The sequence below is a fragment of the Salmo salar genome, chromosome 24 (genome assembly GCF_965601325.2).
Source record: "Salmo salar chromosome 24, fSalSal1, whole genome shotgun sequence".
Classification (NCBI taxonomy): Eukaryota; Metazoa; Chordata; class Actinopteri; order Salmoniformes; family Salmonidae; genus Salmo; species Salmo salar.
The window spans coordinates 32,841,369-32,862,743 of record NC_138314.1 but is presented as its reverse complement, the minus strand read 5'-3'; the positions used below and the strand labels follow the sequence as shown (position 1 = coordinate 32,862,743).

Sequence of the window (21,375 nt, the reverse complement as noted above, 5' to 3'; positions counted from 1 at the left end):
GCTCTGAGCTACAGAGCTGTCTGTCCTCAGAAGACCCCTTTCAGATCAAGGGCGAGGGATCAGACCCCTAAGCCAAGAAGGACACTGACATCGTGAGGACAACCAGAGAGTTGCGCCGGAGAAGTGCGTCATTGAGAAGACACGTAATTACATCATTATATTCTGACCCATAAGAGCGGCAGTTCGGGGCAAGGCTAGGTTTAAATAAGCATGGCTGACAAATGAAACAAATGTATATTTCTCTCGTGTACTTTCTTGGTTTCTCTCTCTTTTAAATCCCCATTTTGGGTAACACGTGCCATAGTGTGTTGGTCCTAATCAGTAGCTAGACTGTGTTTTGTGTATGTGTATTTTTATCATCATTTTAGCTTGCTAGTAAATAAATAATCAACTAAGATTGGTGTGGTAAACTCATTGGTGGGACCCGGGTCCGTGCAGATTCCCGGATTATGCGACGTTCAGACATGAGACAAGAGGTTGATTAATTTAGCGACTGTTGTAAAATCGATATTCTGATATCCTTTGAGTTAATTTGGGAAATAGAAACTCAATCAAAATAATGTTCCCATGGTGCCCCAGGTTAATGAGTTAATAATTGCTTGATTCATTGCTTAATTCATTTAATCACGCAATTATAAACCGTTAATCATTCGATGAGCAACAGTCGTCACATTAACTAACACAACGTCACGACAGCAGCCTCTGGCTGGAACACATTATCGCGTTTGGATAGTGGCTGGTCAGAGTACTCTGAGACTCACGCTCGTGCACGAGATGTATTTATTTTCTCTCTCTTTGTACGTATACAGGCTTTCCCGGTCGGAATATTATCGCTTTTTTAACGAGAAAAATTGCATAAAAATTTATTTTAAACAGCGGTTGACATGCTTCGAAGTACGGTAATGGAATATTTAGACATTTTTTGTCACGAAATGCGCCATGCTCGTCACCCTTATTTACCCTTTCGGATAGTGTCTTGAACGCACGAACAAAACGCCGCTATTTGGATATAACAATGGATTATTTGGGACCAAACCAACATTTGTTATTGAAGTAGAAGTCCTGGGAGTGCATTCTGACGAAGAACAGCAAAGGTAATAACATTTTTCTTATAGTAAATCTGACTTTGGTGAGTGCTAAACTTGCTGGGTGTCTAAATAGCTAGCCCAGGCTATCTACTGAGAATGATGCCGGGCTATCTACTGAGAATATTGCAAAATGTGCTTTCACCGAAAAGCTATTTTAAAATCGGACATATCGAGTGCATAGAGGAGTTCTGTATCTATAATTCTTAAAATAATTGTTATGCTTTTTGTGAACGTTTATCGTGAGTAATTTAGTAAATTCACCGGCAGTGTTCGGTGGGAATGCTAGTCACATGCTAGTCACATGCTAATGTAAAAAGCTGGTTTTGATATAAATATGAACTTGATTGAACAAAACATGCATGTATTGTATAACATAATGTCCTAGGGTTGTCATCGGATGAAGATCATCAAAGGTTAGTGCTGCATTTAGCTGTGGTTTGGGTTTATGTGACATTATATGCTAGCTTGAAAAATGGGTGTCTGATTATTTCTGGCTGGGTACTCTGCTGACAATCTAATGTTTTGCTTTCGTTGTAAAGCCTTTTTGAAATCGGACAGTGTGGTTAGATTAACGAGAGTCTTGTCTTTAAAATGGTGTAAAATAGTCATATGTTTGAAAAATTGACGTTTTTGCATTTTTGAGGTATTTGAATAACGCGCCACGGGATTACACTGGCTGTTGAGTAGGTGGGACGCTTGCCCATAGAAGTTAACGAGTCCGACGAGAAGGATATCTTGCTTTCACTGGAACAGGCCCAGATCCACGCCTTTTGCGTGAAACTAACATCTTATGTTCACCGAGAAGTGGCTGAACAAAGAAATGGACAATATAGAGCTGGCGGGATTTTCCATGCACCGGCAGAACAGAGATGCTACCTCTGGTAAGACGAGGGGCGGGGGCGTGTGTCTTTTTGTCAATAACAGCTGGTGCGCTAGGTCTAATATTAAAGAAGTCTCAAGGTATTGCTCACCTGAGGTAGAGTACCTTATGATCAGCTGTAGACCACACTATCTACCAAGAGAGTTCTCATCTTTATTATTCATACCCATCTATTTATCACCACAAAGTGAAGCTGGCCCTCAGACAGCTCTCAACCAACTCTATAAGGCCATAAGCAAAGAAGAAAATGCTCATCCAGAAGCGGCGCCCCTAGTGGCCGATGACTTTAATGCAGGCAAACTTAAATAAGTTTTACCAAATTTTTGTGCAACCAGGAGAAACAAATTCCTAGGCCACCTTTACTCCACACACAGAGATGCATACAAAGCTCTACCCCGCCCTCCATTTGGCAAATCTGACCACAATTCTATCCTTCTGATTCCTGCTTACAAGCAAAAACTAAAGCAGGAAGTACCAGTGACTCGCTCAATACGGAAGTGGTCAGATGATGCAGATGCTACATTACAGGACTGTTTTGCTAGCACAGACTGGTATATGTTCCGGGATTCATCCAATGGCATTGAGGAATACACCACCTCAGTCATCGGCTTCATCAATAAGTGAATCGATGACATCGTCCCCACAGTGACTGTACGTACATACCCCAGCCAGAAGCCATGGATTATAGGCAACATCCACATCGAGCTAAAGGCTAGAGCTGCCGCTTTCAAGGAGCGGGAGACTAATCAGGGCGCTTATGAGAAATCCTGCTATTCCCTCAGACGAACCATCAAGCAAGCAAAAAGTGTCAATACAGGATTAAGATTGAATCCTACTACACCAGCTCTGACGCTCGTCGGATGTGGCAGGGCTTGAAAACTATTACGGACTACAAAGGGAAACCCAGACACGAGCTGCCCAGTGACGCGAGCCTACCAGATGAGCTAAATGCCTTTAATGCTCGCTTCGAGGCAAGCAGCACTGAAGCATGCACAAGAGCACCAGCTGTTCTGGATGACTGTGTGATAACGATCTCGGTAGCCGATGTGAACAAAACCTTTAAACAGGTCAACATTCACAAAGCCGCTGGGCCAGACGGATTACCAGGACGCTTACTCAAAGCATGCGCGGACCAACTGTCAAGTGTCTTCACTGACATTTTCAACCTCTCCTTGATCGAGTCGAATGTCTACATGTTTCAAGCAGACCACCATAGTCCCTGTGCCCAAGGAAGCGAAGGTAACGTGCCTAAATGATTACCGCCCCATGGCACTCACGTCGGTAGCCAGGAAGTGCTTTGAGAGGCTGGTCATGGCTCACATCAACAGCATCCTCCCGGACACCCTAGACCCACACCAATTCGCATACCACCCCAACAGGTCCACAGATGACGCAATCTCAATCGCACTCCACACCGCCCTTTCTCACCACAAAGGAACACCTATGTGAGAACGCTGTTCATCGACTACAGCTTAGCGTTCAACACCATAGTGCTCACGAAGCTTATCACTAAGCTAAGGACTCTGGGACTAAACACCTCCCTCTGCAACTGGATCCTGGACTTCCTGATGAGAACTGGCAGTGTGGTGCCAGGACATCAACCTCTCCCTCAATGTGAGCAAGACAAAAGGAGATGATTGTGGACTACAGTAAAAGACGGGCCGAACAGGCCCCCATTAACATCGACGGGGCTGTAGTGGAGTGGGTCAGGAGTTTCAAGTTCCTTGCTGTCCACATTACCACGAACTATCATGGTCCAAACATACCAAGATAGTCGTGAAGAGGGTACGACAAAACCTTTTCCCCCTCAGGAGACTGAAAAGACTTGGCATGGGCCCCCCTGATCCTCCAAAGGTTCTGCAGCTGCACCATTGAGAGCATCCTGACCGGTTGCATCACCGCCTGGTATGGCAACTGCTCGGCATCTGACCATAAGTCGCTACAGAGGGTAGTGCGAACGGCCCAGTACATCACTGGGGCCAAGCTTCCTGCCATCCAGGACCTATATAATAGGCGGTGTCAGAGGAAAGCCCATAAAATGTTAGAGACTTCAGTCACCCAAAAATCGCCATGGGACAATTTACATTGACACACCCCACCCCCCCTCTTGTACACTGCTGCTACTCGCTGTTTGTTTGTTACCTATGCATAGTCACTTCGCCCCCACCTACATGTACAGATTACCTCAACTAGCCTGTACCCCTGTACACTGACTCGGTACCGGTGCCTCCTGTATATAGCCTCGTTATTGTTATTGTGTTCCTTTTTATTATTCCTTTTTATTTTAGTCTACTTGGTAAATATGTTCTTCTTCTTGAACTGCACTGTTGGTTAAGGGCTTGTAAGTAAGCATTTCACGGTAAAGTCTACACTTGTTGTATTCGGCGCATGTGACAAATAAAGTTTAATTTGATTTGTGTCACCACAGAGAAAGGTATCGGAGCAAGGTGCTTAAAAATAAACATGGATTACCTTTCCTTTTGAGTATTGATATTGAGCATATTCCATAATTCATCAGGACAAATGGGGGGAGACATGACCAGGGCCGGATTAAGAAATCTTTGGACCCCAGGGCTTTGTTTTTTTTATAGCCCCAAAACACCAAACGGTGTTTTTCCAGCAATTGTATTTTGAAATCTGCAAAAGGCAAACCAACAGCCGCAACCAACCATAGAAATGTCTATCCTTTAAATGTTTTGTTTTCCTGCCTCTTCGGCCCCCCACTGGCCTGGGCTTTAACCCCGGTAAAGCCTCTGCGTTAATGTACGTGTCTATAGGTTTCCAATTATGAAATAAAAAAATTACAAATTTCCTCCCATGAGCTTAGAATAGTTCAAGCTATCATGAACATTTTAAACATCTCAGAGTACAACTATGAGCCCTTGACATTAGAAAGACCCATTTCAGTGAAAGCTAAATGGCCAACTGATCCTGAAGTTCTCCACTGTTAACACCATATCACTTTCCCAATGGACAGTAGCTGGCGTAATCACAGTACAGTATCCTGTCCTATGCTGTTCCCGTGGGGATTGTCCTTAGACTTTACTACACTCTACAAACTAGCCTAGAATTTTTCTATTTTTAGACAGCTAAACTAAAAGATTTCTTCTGTGCAAGTGTATTGTTGAATTTGACATTTTCACTTGTGAGGTTTTGAAGTCACTACTGACAGGGAACACACGCTGTAAAAACTCTCACACTCAGCGCCTGTGAGAGTTTGTCACTTCACGGCAGTAGACAGAGCCATGAGGTGGTTCCAATCTACTGAGCTGCACGCACGCACGCACGCACGCACGCACGCACGCACGCGTCAGAAATGACTAGGCCTGTGTCCAGCCTGGCATTATGGGAGATCCAGTTCTATGGAAGTATAATTCAGCACAAATTCTCTCTCTCACACGCACACACAGAAATGAATGCATACAAATACAAACAGAAATGTGCATGAATGCAAACCATCACACAAACACACACAGACAGACACGCACAGAAAATGTTTACTACAAATAACGACATCTTTACTCCTCTGATAACACAACACACATGCAGATATGAATATGTTCTATTCTTTCCAGTATGCATCACAAACTACTGTAGTGGGGTTGGTAAAAACTATGGGTGAGATATACAACACTCATACTCAGCCACTTTACTACTACAACCTAAATGACCAAGATTCATCAACTCCTCTTCTCCTTTGCCTTTGTGCTACGTCAACACTATAGTATACTTCCCTTTCAGCTTTGCGGTACAACACATTTTCTGGTCATCAGGAATGCACCGGGGACACATTCTACTGTATGTGCTGCTTTGGTAAATGTACTCTGGTTTAAAAGTCAATAGGAGGCAGGAACAACGGAACAATTTGATTAGTGTAGTGTTAGCTAGCTACATAGTTGTCTTTGCTGTCTTTGTATCTAAGATAATTGTGTAGTTTTAGAGTAATTATCGGGGTTAGCTAGCCAGCTATTTTCGTCCTCCGCGACGGCATTTTCCAAACCTAGCCAACTTTTACCGACGAGCAGCATTGTAGAAACTAAATACATTACAAAGGAACGTCTTGATTAGTGTTATGTTAGCTAGCTACATAGTTGCCTTTGTATCATGATAAAGGTGTAGTACTGAAACTATCGAGGTTACCTAGCCAGCTACAGTTTCAAACAAAGTCAACAACGCAGCCACTGCTAGCTAGCCTACTTAACCAGCCAGCAGTACTGTATCATTTTAGTCATTTTAGTCAATAAGATTTTGCAACGTAAGCTTAACTTTCTGAACATTCGAGACGTGTAGTCCACTTGTCATTCCAATCTCCTTTGCATTAGCGTAGCCTCTTCTGTAGCGTGTCAACTATGTGTCTGTCTATCCCTGTTCTCTCCCCTCTGCACAGGCCATACAAATGCTTCACACCGCGTGGCCGCTGCCACTCACCTGGTGGCCCCCGCGCGCACAACACAAGTGGAGTTCCAGGTCTCTGGCAGCCTCTGGAACTGCCGGTCTGCGGCCAACAAGGCAGAGTTCATCTCAGCCTATGCTACCCTCCAGTCTCTCGACTTCTTGGCGCTGACTGAAACATGGATTACCACAGATAACACTGCTACTCCTACTGCTCTCTCCTCGTCTGACCACGTGTTCTCGCATACCCCGAGAGCATCTGGCCAGCGGGGTGGTGGCACTGGAATCCTCATCTCTCCCAAGTGGACATTCTCTCTTCTCCCCCGACCCATCTGTCTATCTCCTCCTTTGAATTCCATGCTGTCACAGTTACCAGCCCTTTCAAGCTTAACATCCTTATCATTTATCGCCCTCCAGGTTCCCTTGGAGAGTTCATCAATGAGCTTGACGCCTTGATAAGTTCCTTTCCTGAGGATGGCTCACCTCTCACAGTTCTGGGTGACTTTAACCTCCCCACGTCTACCTTTGACTCATTCCTCTCTGCCTCCTTTCCACTCCTCTCCTCTTTTGACCTCACCCTCTCACCTTCCCCCCTACTCACAAGGCAGGCAATACGCTTGACCTCATCTTTACTAGATGCTGTTCTTCCACTAATCTCATTGCAACTCCCCTCCAAGTCTCCGACCACTACCTTGTATCCTTTTCCCTCTCGCTCTCCTCCAACACTTCTCACTCTGCCCCTACTCGGATGGTATTGCGCCATCGCAACCGTCGCTCTCTCTCTCCCGCTACTCTCTCCTCTTCCATCCTATCATCTCTTCCCTCTGCTCAAACCTTCTCCAACCTATCTCCTGATTCTGCCTCCTCAACCCTCCTCTCCTCCCTTTCTGCATCCTTTGACTCTCTATGCCCCCTATCCTCCAGGCCGGCTCGGTCCTCCCCTCCTGCTCCGTGGCTCGACGACTCATTGTGAGCTCACAGAACAGGGCTCCGGGCAGCTGAGCGGAAATGGAGGAAAACTCGCCTCCCTGCGGACCTGGCATCCTTTCACTCCCTCCTCTTTACATTTTCCTCTTCTGTTTCTGCTGCTAAAGCCACTTTCTACCACTCTAAATTCCAAGGATCTGCCTCTAACCCTAGGAAGCTCTTTGCCACCTTCTGAATCCTCCTTCCCCCCCCCCCCCCTCTCTGCGGATGACTTCGTCAACCATTTTGAAAAGAAGGTCGACGACATCCGATCCTCGTTTGTTAAGTCAAACGACACCGCTGGTCCTGCTCACACTGCCCTACCCTGTGCTTTGACCTCTTTCTCCCCTCTCTCTCCAGATGAAATCTCACGTCTTGTGACGGCCGGCCGCCCAACAACCTGCCCGCTTGACCCTATCCCCTCCTCTCTTCTCCAGACCATTTCTGGAGACCTTCTCCCTTACCTCACCTCGCTCATCAACTCATCCTTGACCGCTGGCTACGTCCCTTCCGTCTTCAAGAGAGCGAGAGTTGCACCCCTTCTGAAAAAACCTACACTCGATCCCTCCGATGTCAACAACTACAGACCAGTATCCCTTCTTTCTTTTCTCTCCAAAACTCTTGAATGTGCCGTCCTTGGCCAGCTCTCTTGCTATCTCTCTCAGAATGACCTTCTTGATCCAAATCAGTCAGGTTTCAAGACTGGTCATTCAACTGAGACTGCTCTTCTCTGTGTCACGGAGGCTCTCCGCACTGCTAAAGCTAACTCTCTCTCCTCTGCTCTCATCCTTTTAGACCCATCTGCTGCCTTTGATACTGTGAACCATCAGATCCTCCTCTCCACCCTCTCCGAGTTGGGCATCTCCGGCGCGGCCCACGCTTGAATTGCGTCCTACCTGACAGGTCGCTCCTACCAGGTGGCGTGGCGAGAATCTGTCTCCGCACCACGTGCTCTCACCACTGGTGTCCCCCAGGGCTCTGTTCTAGGCCCTCTCCTATTCTCGCTATACACCAAGTCACTTGGCTCTGTCATATCCTCACATGGTCTCTCCTATCATTGCTATGCAGACGACACACAATTAATCTTCTCCTTTCCCCCTTCTGATAACCAGGTGGCGAATCGCATCTCTGCATGTCTGGCAGACATATCAGTGTGGATGACGGATCACCACCTCAAGCTGAACCTCAGCAAGACGGAGCTGCTTTTCCTCCCGGGGAAGGACTGCCCGTTCCATGATCTCGCCATCACGGTTGACAACTCCATTCTGTCCTCCTCCCAGATTGCTAAGAACCTTGGCGTGACCCTGGACAACACCCTGTCGTTCTCCACTAACATCAAGTCGGTGACCCGATCCTGTAGGTTCATGCTATACAACATTCGCAGAGTACGACCCTGCCTTACACAGGAAGCGGCGCAGGTCCTAATCCAGGCACTTGTCATCTCCCGTCTGGATTACTGCAACTCGCTGTTGGCTGGGCTCCCTGCCTGTGCCATTAAACCCCTACAACTCATCCAGAACGCCGCAGCCCGTCTGGTGTTCAACCTTCCCAAGTTCTCTCACGTCACCCCGCTCCTCCGCTCTCTCCACTGGCTTCCAGTTGAAGCTCGCATCCGCTACAAGACCATGGTGCTTGCCTACGGAGCCGTGAGGGGAACGGCACCTCCGTACCTTCAGGCTCTGATCAGTCCCTACACCCAAACGAGGGCACTGCGCTCATCCACCTCTGGCCTGCTGGCCCCCCTACTTCTGAGGAAGCACAGTTCCCGACTCAGCCCAGTCAAAACTGTTCGCTGCTCTGGCACCCCTATGGTGGAACAAGCTCCCTCACGACGCCAGGACAGTGGAGTCAATCACCACCTCCGGAGACACCTGAAACCCCACCTCTTTAAGGAATACCTAGGATAGGATAAAGTAATCCTTCTAACCCCCCCCCCCCCCCTTAAAAGATTTAGATACACTATTGTAAAGTGGTTGTTCCACTGGATATCATAAGGTGAATGCACCAATTTGTAAGTCGCTCTGGATAAGAGCATCTGCTAAATGACTTAAATTTAAATGGAGGTTGATGAGCTCTCAGGCTGTGTGCGTCTGAAATGGCACCTTGTGTCTGTCATATACCCGAGTTAAAGTAAGTGCGCTTAAATGGAACGTAATTGCTTTTTTAATGCGATTTTCTCTCAACGTGTAGTCTGATCTTGAACAGGCATGAGAATAGCATGCTATTCACCTCACTATTCGTTGGGGGATTAGATCAAACAGATCAAGGTGTGTCTACAGATACAACATATTCTGACCTTGACTTAAATTCCCTCATCACTCCACCACCTTTACGCACGATGAAATTATGAATAAGGTCGAGCAACCTGTTGGTTCCAAGTGGAACATCATCTACATAATTTTTTCAGATAGAAATAACATCATTCTCCATGCACAGTATTTTACAACTTGATAAGAGCTATTAATAAGAGCTAGGTAAATTAGTAATCTATTTGGGTAAGGGGATTGAAAATTTAGATGACAATTGTTTTAGATCCATTTGACCATATGATCACTGGAGATTAATGTGAAACCAGTCACATGGTGGCAAACTGAAGAATATCAACATATCACCTTTTCCACAGTGAAGTTTATAAAATGCTGGCCTTATAACTTATGAAATGTGGAGACCCAAGCAATAGGCTTCTGTAGCCTATCGCAAATGACAGTGTAGCGCCAAACCTACCAAGTTGATTCATGATTTTTTATAAATCCCCAAACTTTTCACTGTATTTAAAATAGAAATACTAGCCATTATCGGTAGCCACCGTCAGCTATACCAACATACATTTATAACTGTCACTGACTTTAGTGTTAGTTTCCTTATATTCTATTACAGTGAGGGAAAAAAGTATTTGATCCCCTGCTGATTTTGTACGTTTGCCCACTGACAAAGAAATGATCAGTCTATAATTTTAATGGTAGATTTATTTGAACAGTGAGAGACCGAATAACAACAACAAAAAATCCAGAAAAACGAATGTCAAAAATGTTATAAAATTATTTGCATTTTAATGAGGGAAATAAGTATTTGACCCCTCTGCAAAACATGACGTAGTACTTGGTGGCAAAACCCTTGTTGGCAATCACAAAGGTCAGACGTTTCTTGTTGTTGGCCACCAGCTTTGCACACATCTCAGGAGGGATTTTGTCCCACTCCTCTTTGCAGATCTTCTCCAAGTCATTAAGGTTTCGAGGCTGACGTTTGGCAACTCGAACCTTCAGCTCCCTCCACAGATTTTCTATGGGATTAAGGTCTGGAGACTGGCTAGGCCACTCCAGGACCTTAATGTGCATTTTCTTGAGCCTCTCCTTTGTTGCCTTGGCCGTGTGTTTTGGGTCATTGTCATGCTGGAATACCCATCCATGACCCATTTTCAATGCCCTGGCTGAGGGTTAGGAGGTTCTCACCCAAGATTTGACGGTACATGGCCCCGTCCATCATCCCTTTGATACGGTGAAGTTGTCCTGTCCCCTTAGCAGAAAAACACCCCCAAAGCATAATGTTTCCACCTCCATGTTTGACGGTGGGGATGTTGTTCTTGGGGTCATAGGCAGCATTCCTCCTCCTCCAAACACAGCGAGTTGAGTTGATGCCAAAGAGCTCCATTTTGGTTTCATCTGACCACAACACTTTCACCAGTTGTCCTCTGAATCATTCAGATGTTCATTGGAAAACTTCAGACGGGCATGTATATGTGCTTTCTTGAGCAGGGGGACCTTGCGGGCGCTGCAGGATTTCAGTCCTTCACGGCGTAGTGTGTTACCAATTGTTTTCTTGGTGACTATGGTCCCAGCTGCCTTGAGATCATTGACAAGATCCCCCCGTGTAGTTCTGGGCTGATTCCTCACCGTTCTCATGATCATTGCAACTCCACGAGGTGAGATCTTGCATGGAGCTCCAGGCCGAGGGAGATTGACAGTTCTTTTGTGTTTCTTCCATTTGCGAATAATCGCACCAACTGTTGTCACCTTCTCACCAAGCTGCTTGGCGATGGTCTTGTAGCCCATTCCAGCCTTGCGTAGGTCTACAATCTTGTCCCTGACATCCTTGGAGAGCTCTTTGGTCTTGGCCATGGTGGAGAGTTTGGAATCTGATTGATTGATTGCTTCTGTGGACAGGTGTCTTTTATACAGGTAACAAGCTGAGATTAGGAGCACTCCCTTTAAGAGTGTGCTCCTAATCTCAGCTCGTTACCTGTATAAAAGACACCTGGGAGCCAGAAATCTTTCTGATTGAGAGGGGGTCAAATACTTATTTCCCTCATTAAAATGCAAATCAATTTACAACATTTTTGACATGCGTTTTTCTGGATTTTGTTGTTGTTATTCTGTCTCTCACTGTTCAAATAAACCTACCATTAAAATTATAGACTGATCATTTCTTTGTCAGTGGGCAAACGTACAAAATCAGCAGGGGATCAAATACTTTTTTTCCCTCACTGTACATGGTTAGTTTACCTTTCTTTCCTCTGTCACGTTTGTGTGGTTGTTTCTGAGGATTGCTAGCAATAGTGGCTAACGTATTACAAGTTGTGCAATAATATGGAACAATATAACCTATTTGAATCATTATGGAATGCAGACCATACATAGCAGTTTAAACATGGATCCTGGTGCACGGTTCACAACGACTGAACCATTGTCATCACAGTTTCATGATTAGTGAGGATTATTAGGGTAGATTTCTAGGACTATCGTTCAACCCCTATTGTATACTTTCTCACCGTCCAATAATTAATGGACTGAACAATTGAATATGGCAACTTTATGGATGAATCAAACCACTGTATTTTTGATTTACCAATATATTTAGTGCATGAAGGCTCTCCATTTTTTTTTTTTTTTATTCATAAATACTTTGCTAACCCTAAATAATATAAATATTATTTTATAAATAATAATATTTGGAAATCTACCAATTGGTGCTGAAAGGAGACGAATATGCATTTAGGCCTACATTTGATCCGTAATATTCTGAAATGTTTTCCTGTATATTTTCTAACTAAGGTAGGCTACCCCATATTAAATGGATGGATTTAGATAAATGTACTGAAAACCTAATTGAATGAAAACTCCACTAGAAATTATATTGGCCAGCAAGTGGGAGGTTTTCAGCAGTTTAATTCAATTCATTCAGAGTACGCAAGGGAACCACGCCTGAAAAGCCTGTTACGCAGCTACAAAAGGTACGTCTGAATACCAACTTCTGAGAAGAGTAGGAAAGGCGTACATTTCCTAAGTCTGAATCGGGCCCATAGTGCACTACTTTTTACCAGGGCCCATAGGATTCTGTAGTAGTAGTGCACTATATAGGGAATAGGGTTCCATTTTGGATGCAGCCTATGTTCCTTTTAGACAGGCACTCTGCCTGGCTGTCAGACACTCCAACCATAGTTGCTCTCCCACCTTCTATACTAGTGGTAACTGTGGGCAGTTGGTCTGTGGGTGGATTGGCTGTAGTTGCCAACGCAGGTGTGGTTGTTGGCGGGGGCTGGACTGTTGTGGGGGCTGAGAGGGCACAACACCAAGAAGGTAGAAAGAAACAGTCAGATTATATCAACAGATGCACTAACATGGGAATATCCAGATCATGGATATACCATCAAATCAACCCATTATGTGATTGCGCTTGCCACAGACATGTACAGAGCCATCACTTGTTTGGCCGTTGTGGAGAACACCTTGCTTTCAACAATATGGTTACACCACCACAGCTGTGGCTGTACAGCATCTCTTATACAGATGTACGATCTTAATTTGATCACCCTGTTGCAGGAAAGCTTTCAGGAAATGTAAAACTTATAGTGCATTTGAGGTTTAAAAGGCTTCTGAAGTTAAATTTCCTTTGAAATTTCAGACTTGGTTTTTCCTTACAAAAACTGTATCAACCCCTACAAAAATGTCCATTAATTATGATTCATATAATAATTTACATTTCCTGTTGTTGTAGCATTATTGTCCTGCTGTAGCAATCTGGCTTAAATGAAGATCTTCCATCTTTAGGTCTGCACAGAACCCCCATACACTCACAGTCCCTCTCACACCATGTCCTTGGGCTAGCCCTCATCTACAAAACCTGTTACACTGAAACACTTTGAATCCCCTCCCCCCCATTTGAATTATAGACCGGCACTGAGGGATAAAAAACTGTGGAAAAATGTGTTGTGAGTGTGATCATCGTGATTACCATGAAGGGACCCACCGCAACACCAGAGGGGAGAGACATAAATTATATAATATGATAGACAATAAATAAGATTTTTTTTAAGTATGGCATACGAACAGAGAATGAAAAAGAAATGATAACAAGCTCTATCCCGTTTGATTAGGATTGTTACTTACTGCCAAGAGTCCCAGCAGCCTCACCTGACAGACAGAGAAAGAGAGAGAGTGAGAGAAACAAATGGAGATTTACTCATTTATTTTTGAGAATCAGTGTCTTTATTTATATAAATAATTTTTTTTAAAGAGATGAAGGCTTTTCAGCTTTCAGTGCTTAATGTACAGAACATCAGGCACCAAATCTGTCATTGGAAGCGGCAAGCCACCATTCCCGCTATAGTTTGTGTATAGAATAGGGTGCTTCTGCATACAGTGTCAGTGTACATCTGTAGGATTCCTCATGCTAACGGACTTCTCTCCTGTGAAATGTGACAGCTTCGGCTGCACCACTCTGTGGCTATATAGAGCAGATGGCCCAAATCATTTTTCAGCCATTACTTCATCCATCAAGTAACATTCCTGGTACAGTATTTTTGGTATAATATGATGTTTGAAGTGTATAGCTGTCGGCTACGTACAGATATTGGGGGATCCGTTGGGGGTGGGTAAGTAGGATCCAGGTTTCCATGACTTGGCTTTGAAGCCCCTCTCACAGCGAGTGCAGTCCTGGCCCGTAGTATTGTGCTCACAGTCACACTGCAGGCTGCCCTCCCGAAAGGTACACTGGCCAGCATGGAGGTTACACTTACACCTTTGGCAAGATGGGGGGGGGGGGGGGGGGTAGAAGCAATGTCAATCCACAACACTGTTATAGCCTCACTTGAACAACTCCTGCGCTAATCATGCATGATCAAGTACACCTTGCGGTTATTGACATTGTTTTTGATCAATATTATTTTTTATAAATTGCTTTCCTGGATAAATTGCGGTGTTAAAGAGTACGATTTATAGCACATTGTTAATTTATTGTGAGCTCAAAGATGAGTATGACGAGAGAGAGAGAGAGAGAGAGAGAGAGAGAGCACAAGAGATAAAATGTTCTTGAAGATCATGATTGACAATCAGCAGTATGCATTTGCATGTTTTAAAAGTGGCAAGAGCTAAATCTTTCAGGGAAACAGAAGCAAATAAATAGATAAGAAAATAAAAAAATACCAGGTGAAACAACATTTCCTGATCTCAAGAAATTACCAGGCCATTTACATCCAAATCATTTTTTGAAGGGGTAAGATTGAGATGGCGAGAAAGGTGGCAAGCAGGATAGCATGGTAATGGTGACATTTGAATAACAATCATAATCAGATGAGGGAGTCACTTCCAATATAAAGTGTTCCACTCTGGTGAGCCGACCACCCTTCATTTGCATGAAATATTCATAGGACGGACCTCCACAACTCCACAAGGATTTGTATTTAATTACGGTTCACCATTAGCTGCTGCCCTGCAGCAGTGACTCTTCCTGTGTTCCAAACAAGATTAAGGCAATTACATACCAAATAAAACCATACATCACACAACACATTATTACACACTACTCTACCACAACATATCTACAATACAACATCCATAATACAGCAATATAACAATATTACAATGTAAGTGTGTGTAGAGTGCATGTGTCTGTGAGCGCCTCTTCACAGGCTGCACTGTTCCATAAGGTGTAGTTTTATCTGGTTTTTTTTGTCTCTGATTTTACTGCTTCCATGAGTTACTTGATGTGGAATAGAGTTCCATATAGCCATGGCTCTGTGTAAGTACTGTGCGTTTCCCATGGTCTGTTCTGGACTTTGGGACTGTGTAGAGACCTCTGGTGGCATGTCTTGTGGGTTATGCATGGGTGTCTGAGCAGTGTGCTAGTAGTTTAAACCGCAAGACAAGTAGTGATGCAGGAGAGATTGACATGCATGTTATTAATGTTAGCTCTCCGTGAACATTTAAGGGCCAGCCGTGCTGCTTCTGTCCCTCTTTGTGGCAATTGACCATATGACTGGACAGTAGTCCAGGTGCGACAAAACTAGGGCCTGTTGGACTTGTTTTGTTGATAGCGATGTCTAGAAAGCAGAGCAGCACTTTATTACGGACAGATCTCTCCCAATCTTAGCTACCGTTGCATCAATACATTTTGACCATGACAGTTTACAATGCAGGGCTGAGCCAAGCAGTTTAGTCTCCTCAACTTGCCCCATTTCCACATAATTCATTACAAGATTTAGCAGAGGTTTAGGGTTGTAGTGAATGATTTGTCCCAAATACAATGCTTTTAGTTTTTAAAATATGTAGGACTACACTCTTAGAAAAAAGGGTTCCAGAAGGGTTATTCGGCTGTCCCCATAAGATAACCCTTTTGGTTCCAGGTAGAACCCTTTTTTGGTTCCAGGTAGAACCCTTTTTTGGTTCCAGGTAGAACCCTTTTTTGGTTCCAGGTAGAACCCTTTTTTGGTTCCAGGTAGAACCCTTTTTTGGTTCCAGGTAGAACCCTATGTGGAACGGATTCTACACGGAATCCAAACAGGTTTTACCTGGAACCAAAAAGGGTTCTTCAAAGGGTTCTCTTATGGGGACAGCCAAAGAACCCTTTTAGGTTCTAGATAGCGCCTTTTTTCCCCTAAGAGTGCAGCTTATTTCTTGCCACCCATTCTAAAAAACTGACTGCAGCCCTTTGTTAAGTGTTGCAGAGATTTCACTTGCTGTGGTAGCTGACAGCATACATAGACACACAGGCCTTACTCGGTGCCAGTGGCAGGTCATTAGTATAGATTGAAAAAAGTAAAGGGGCCTATACAGCTGCCCTGGGGAATGCCTGACTCTACCTGGATTATGTTGGAGAGGCTTCCATTAAATAACACCCTCTGTGTTCTGCTAGACAGGTAACTCTCTATCCACGATATAGCAGGAGATGGAAAGCCATAACACATACATTTTTCCAGCATCAGATGATGATTGATAATATCAAAAGCTAACAAGACAGCTCCCACAATCTTCTTATTATCAATTTCTTTCAGCCAATGATCAGTCATTTGTATAAGTGCCATACATGTTGAGTGCCCTTCCTTATAAGCATGCTGAATGTCCGTTTTTTTGTATCTCGTCAAACACCATTTACATTTTTTTTTTTTACCAAGGGTTGGTAACAGGCTGATTGGTTGGCAGTTTGAGCCAGTAAAGGGTGCTTTACTATTCTTGGGTCGCAGATATCTCATCTCCTCTCCTCTCTTTGCCTACTCATCTCCTCTGATCTACACTTACTGTGCCCTATAGCTAGAAAAACCTGATTGAGATTACAGTGAACTTCCTAAACTCTCCAAAGGATTGCTCTTTGTCTGTAGATGTCCAGCAAACACAACGACATTGTTTCAACATTTTCCAACAACAAACCATACTGTTATTGGCATACAAAACATTTTTTCTGAATCTTATCAATCAATTCTGAGTGAAAATACAATAGAGTCAAGGAGTAATTTGGTACTTAGCATATCCAAATAATTTCACTTTGAAACCATGAAGATGTACAGTCGTGGCCAAAAGTTTTGAGAATGAGAAATATTAATTTTCAAAGTCTGCTGCCTCAGTTTGTATGATGGCAATTTGCATATACTCCAGAATGTTATGAAGAGTGATCCGATGAATTGCAATTAATTAAGTCCCTCTTTGCCATGCAAGAACTGAATCCCCCAAAAACATTTCCACTGCATTTCAGCCCTGCCACAAAAGGACCAGCTGACATCATGTCAGTGATTCTCTCGTTAACACAGGTGTGAGTGTTGACGAGTACAAGGCTGGAGATCACTCTGTCATGCTGATTGAGTTCGAATAACAAACTGGAAGCTTCAAAAGGAGGGTGGTGCTTAGAATCATTGTTCTTCCTCTGTCAACCATGGTTATCTTCAAGGAAACACATGCCGTCATCATTGCTTTGCACAAAAAGGGCTTCACAGGCAAGGATATTGCTGCCAGTAAGATTGCACCTAAATCAACCATTTATCGGATCATCAAGAACTTCAAGGAGAGCGGTTCAATTGTTGTGAAGAAGGCTTCAGGGCGCCCAAGAAAGTCCAGCAAGCGCCAGGACCGTCTCCTAAAGTTGATTCAGCTGCGGGATCGGGGCACCACCAGTACAGAGCTTGCTCAGGAATGGCAGCAGGCAGGTGTGAGTGCATCTGCACGCACAGTGAGGCGAAGACTTTTGGAGGATGACCTGGTGTCAAGAAGGGCAGCAAAGAAGCCACTTCTCTCCAGGAAAAACATCAGGTACAGACTGATATTCTGCAAAAGGTACAGGGATTGGACAGCTGAAGACTGGGGTAAAGTCATTGTCTCTGATGAATCCCCTTTCCGATTGTTTGGGGCATCCGGAAAAAAGCTTGTCCGGAGAAGACAAGGTGAGCGCTACCATCAGTCCTCTGTCATGCCAACAGTAAAGCATCCTGAAACCATTCATGTGTGGGGTTGCTTCTCAGCCAAGGGAATGGGCTCACTAACAATTTTGCCTAAGAACACAGCCATGAATAAAGAATGGTACCAGAGAGCAACTTCTCCCAACCATCCAGGAACACTTTGGTGAGGAACAATGCCTTTTCCAGCATGATGGAGCACCTTGCCATAAGGCAAAAGTGATAACTAAGTGGCTCGGGGAACAAAACATTGATATTTTGGGTCCATGGCCAGGAAACTCCCCAGACCTTAATCCCATTGAGAACTTGTGGTCAATCCTCAAGAGGCGGGTGGACAAAAAAAAAAACAACGAATTCTGACAAACTCCAAGCATTGATTATGCAAGAATGGGCTGCCATCAGTCAGGATATGGCCCAGAAGTTAATTGACAGCATGCCAGGGCGGATTGCAGAGGTCTTGAAAAAGAAGGGTCAACACTGCAAATATTGTCTCTTTGTATCAACTTCATGTAATTGTCAATAAAAGCCTTTGACACTTATGAAATGCTTGTAATTATACTTCAATATTCCATAGTAAAATCTGACAAAAATATCTAAAGACACTGAAGCAGCAAACTTTGTGGAAATTAATATTTGTGTCATTCTCAAAACTTTTGGCCACGACTGTACTGTAGGCTATCAACTTTTCGGGTGCGTTTTAATCAGTGAATATGTCATCACACTGTCTTCAACATTTGCCTAAAATGACATACCCAAATCTAACTGCCTGTAGCTCAAGACCTGAAGCAAGGATATGCATATTATTGATACCATTTCAAAGGAAACACTTTGAAGTTTGTGGAAATTAGAAATTAATGAAGGAGAATAACACATTTTATCTGGTAAAAGATAATACAAAAAAAACATGCGATTTCTTATTTTTTTCTGTTCCGTCATCTTTGAAATGCAAGAGAAAGGCCATAATATAATGTTTCAGTTTAGGCGCAATTTAGATTTTGGACACTAGATGGCAGCAGTGTGTGTGCAAAGTTTCAGATTGATCCAGTGAAGAGTTGCAATACTGTACAGTATTTTGTATCAAGTCTGCAACATGTGCCGAATTGATACATTTTCAAGTAAATAACTAGAGAGAACATACAAAAATTATATGCTAATACAAAATGTAAGTTTACACACTCCCAGGAATGTCATACATGATGGATCATTAGCTTATACACCAATTTTCACACATCTAGATGGCCGGGCGGGGTAGGTGTGGAGCCAGAGACAGCAGGGGTTCAAACTGTTGAACCCAGTTCCTACATTTGAATATAAAATTGATTTTATCAATCAAAACTATGCTACATTTTATCTCTGGGACTCTTAGGATGACAAATCAGAGCAAGATTACTGAATGTAAGTACATTATTTGCCTTCCCTGTGGCTCAGTTGGTAGAGCATGGTGTTTGCAACGCCAGAGTTGTGGGTTCAATTCCCACGGGGGGCCAGTACAAAAAAAAATAATCTATGAAATGTATGCATTCACTACTGTAAGTCGCTCTGGATAAGAGCGTCTGCTAAATGACTAAAATGTAAATGTAATTATTTACCTTCAGAGGTGAATGTATCAAACCAGTTGCTGTGGTAAGTTTGTTGTTGTTGTGCACTCTCCTCAAACAATAGCATGGTATTTTGTTCACTAATAGCTCTGTAAATTGGACAGCGTAGTTAGATTAACAAGAATTTAAGCTTTCTGCCCATTTAAGACATGTCTATGTCCTGGAAAGTTTGCTGTTACTTACAATGTCATTCTGATAACGGGTTTCCAGCATGCATACAAAGGGCATTCTACGAGTACGGTCTTAGTGCAATCGACAGATGATTGGATGGAGTATGGATGACAGGAAGTTAGTTGGTATAGTGTTGCTAGATTTCAGTGCTGCTTTTGATGTAATTGATCATGACCTGTTACTAGGTAAACTCAAATGTTATGGTTTTAAGTCTGCAGCTCTATCCTGGATGGAAAGCTATCTATCCTGGAGATGGCAAAAAGTGTTCTTTAATGGTAGCTTTTCAAACAGTAAAGATGTATACTGTGGTGTTCCTCAAGGAAGTTGCCTAGGCCCACTTCTCTATCTTTACCAATGATTTACCTCCAGTAATGAATAAAGCAAGAGTGGTCATGTATGCTGATGACTCCAGCATCAGAATGTAATGAGCTAACATATGTACTGAGCAGTGAACTAAGAATGGTGTCTGAGTGGGTTGATATGAACAAATTGGAGTTGAACATTTCTAAAACTAAATGTATTGTATTTGGTTCAAGATATATGCTTGCTGATGATCCCCAATTGAATTTGTCGATGAATAGAACGCATGTAGAGCAAGTGAAAAAAAACGAAACTACTAGGCGTCATGTTCGACGCAGCTTAATCATGGTCAGAACACATAGATAATATTGTTATTAAGATGGGTAAGGGAATTGCTGTTACAAGAAAATGTTCAGAGTATGTAACATCTAGCACTCTGAATCAGGTGATTAAATCCCTGGTCCTATCACACTTAGAGTACTGTCCAGTTATATTGTCATCTGCAGCAAAGAAAGATATAAAAAAGCTCCAAATAGCTCTTCATTGCTCTATCTGTATGAATATTATCCAAATGCATCAGAATGTCTCATGGCTTCACGTTGAAAACAAATTACTATCCAGTCTTCTGATATTTCTTTTAGGAATGTTATATATTTTTAAAAACCACAGTATTTTTCTGGCCAGTTAGTACATCCTAGCAACACGATAACCACCTAACCAGACAGGCAAGGACAAATCACCATAAATCTACAGTTTTATATAGAGCCATAGCTGAATGGAACTCTTTACCAATCCATATTTCTCAGGCAAAAAGTAAATCCACCTTCAAGAAAAGACTAAAATAACATCTAACACTATAGACCATATCACTGGAGAGGAAATAGAAAGCATCAACTGAATGTTAAATGTGTTTCCTGTCAGGTATTTTAATTGTCTGTATTGTCTACTTGTTGAATGTTTGTGAAGTCTTGATTTGTGGTTGTTTGTAAGGTCTTGTTAATTGGTGTTGGACCCCAGGAAGATTAGCTAGCGTTACGGTGTTAGCTAATGGAGATCCTAATAAAAATAACAAATTAGTCACATTAGCGCACGTTAGCATCAACCGTCCCGGTATAGGGACACCGATCCCGTAGAGGCTTAGATATACTTTCCTCCTGGTAAAGATAGATACAAGGGTGGATCATATGAAGATGTGGCTCTTTCTCATTTCAAACTGAACACAATGAGGATGATAATTGACAGACAGAGCCTGGTTTCATTCCAAACCGATTGACTTCAATTAAGTCTGTTTTCAAAAGCCCCTCTGGAAACTGTTGGAGTTTCTCC

General features: G+C 43.3%; 1 protein-coding gene across 2 annotated transcripts in view; it reads right to left on the bottom strand.

Annotated features, from left to right (window-relative positions):
* The window catches only part of ntng2a (netrin g2a), an 87,262-nt gene that overhangs the window by 20,430 nt on the left and 45,457 nt on the right, over positions 1–21,375 (bottom strand). For both annotated transcript variants that reach the window (XM_082968665.1, XM_014172416.3), the window contains exons 4-5: positions 14,168–14,340; positions 13,710–13,733 (exon numbers count right to left, since the gene is read on the bottom strand). In XM_082968665.1, coding sequence (XP_082824791.1) covers positions 13,710–13,733; positions 14,168–14,340 — 197 coding nt within the window. The remainder of the gene's footprint in view (positions 1–13,709; positions 13,734–14,167; positions 14,341–21,375) is intronic.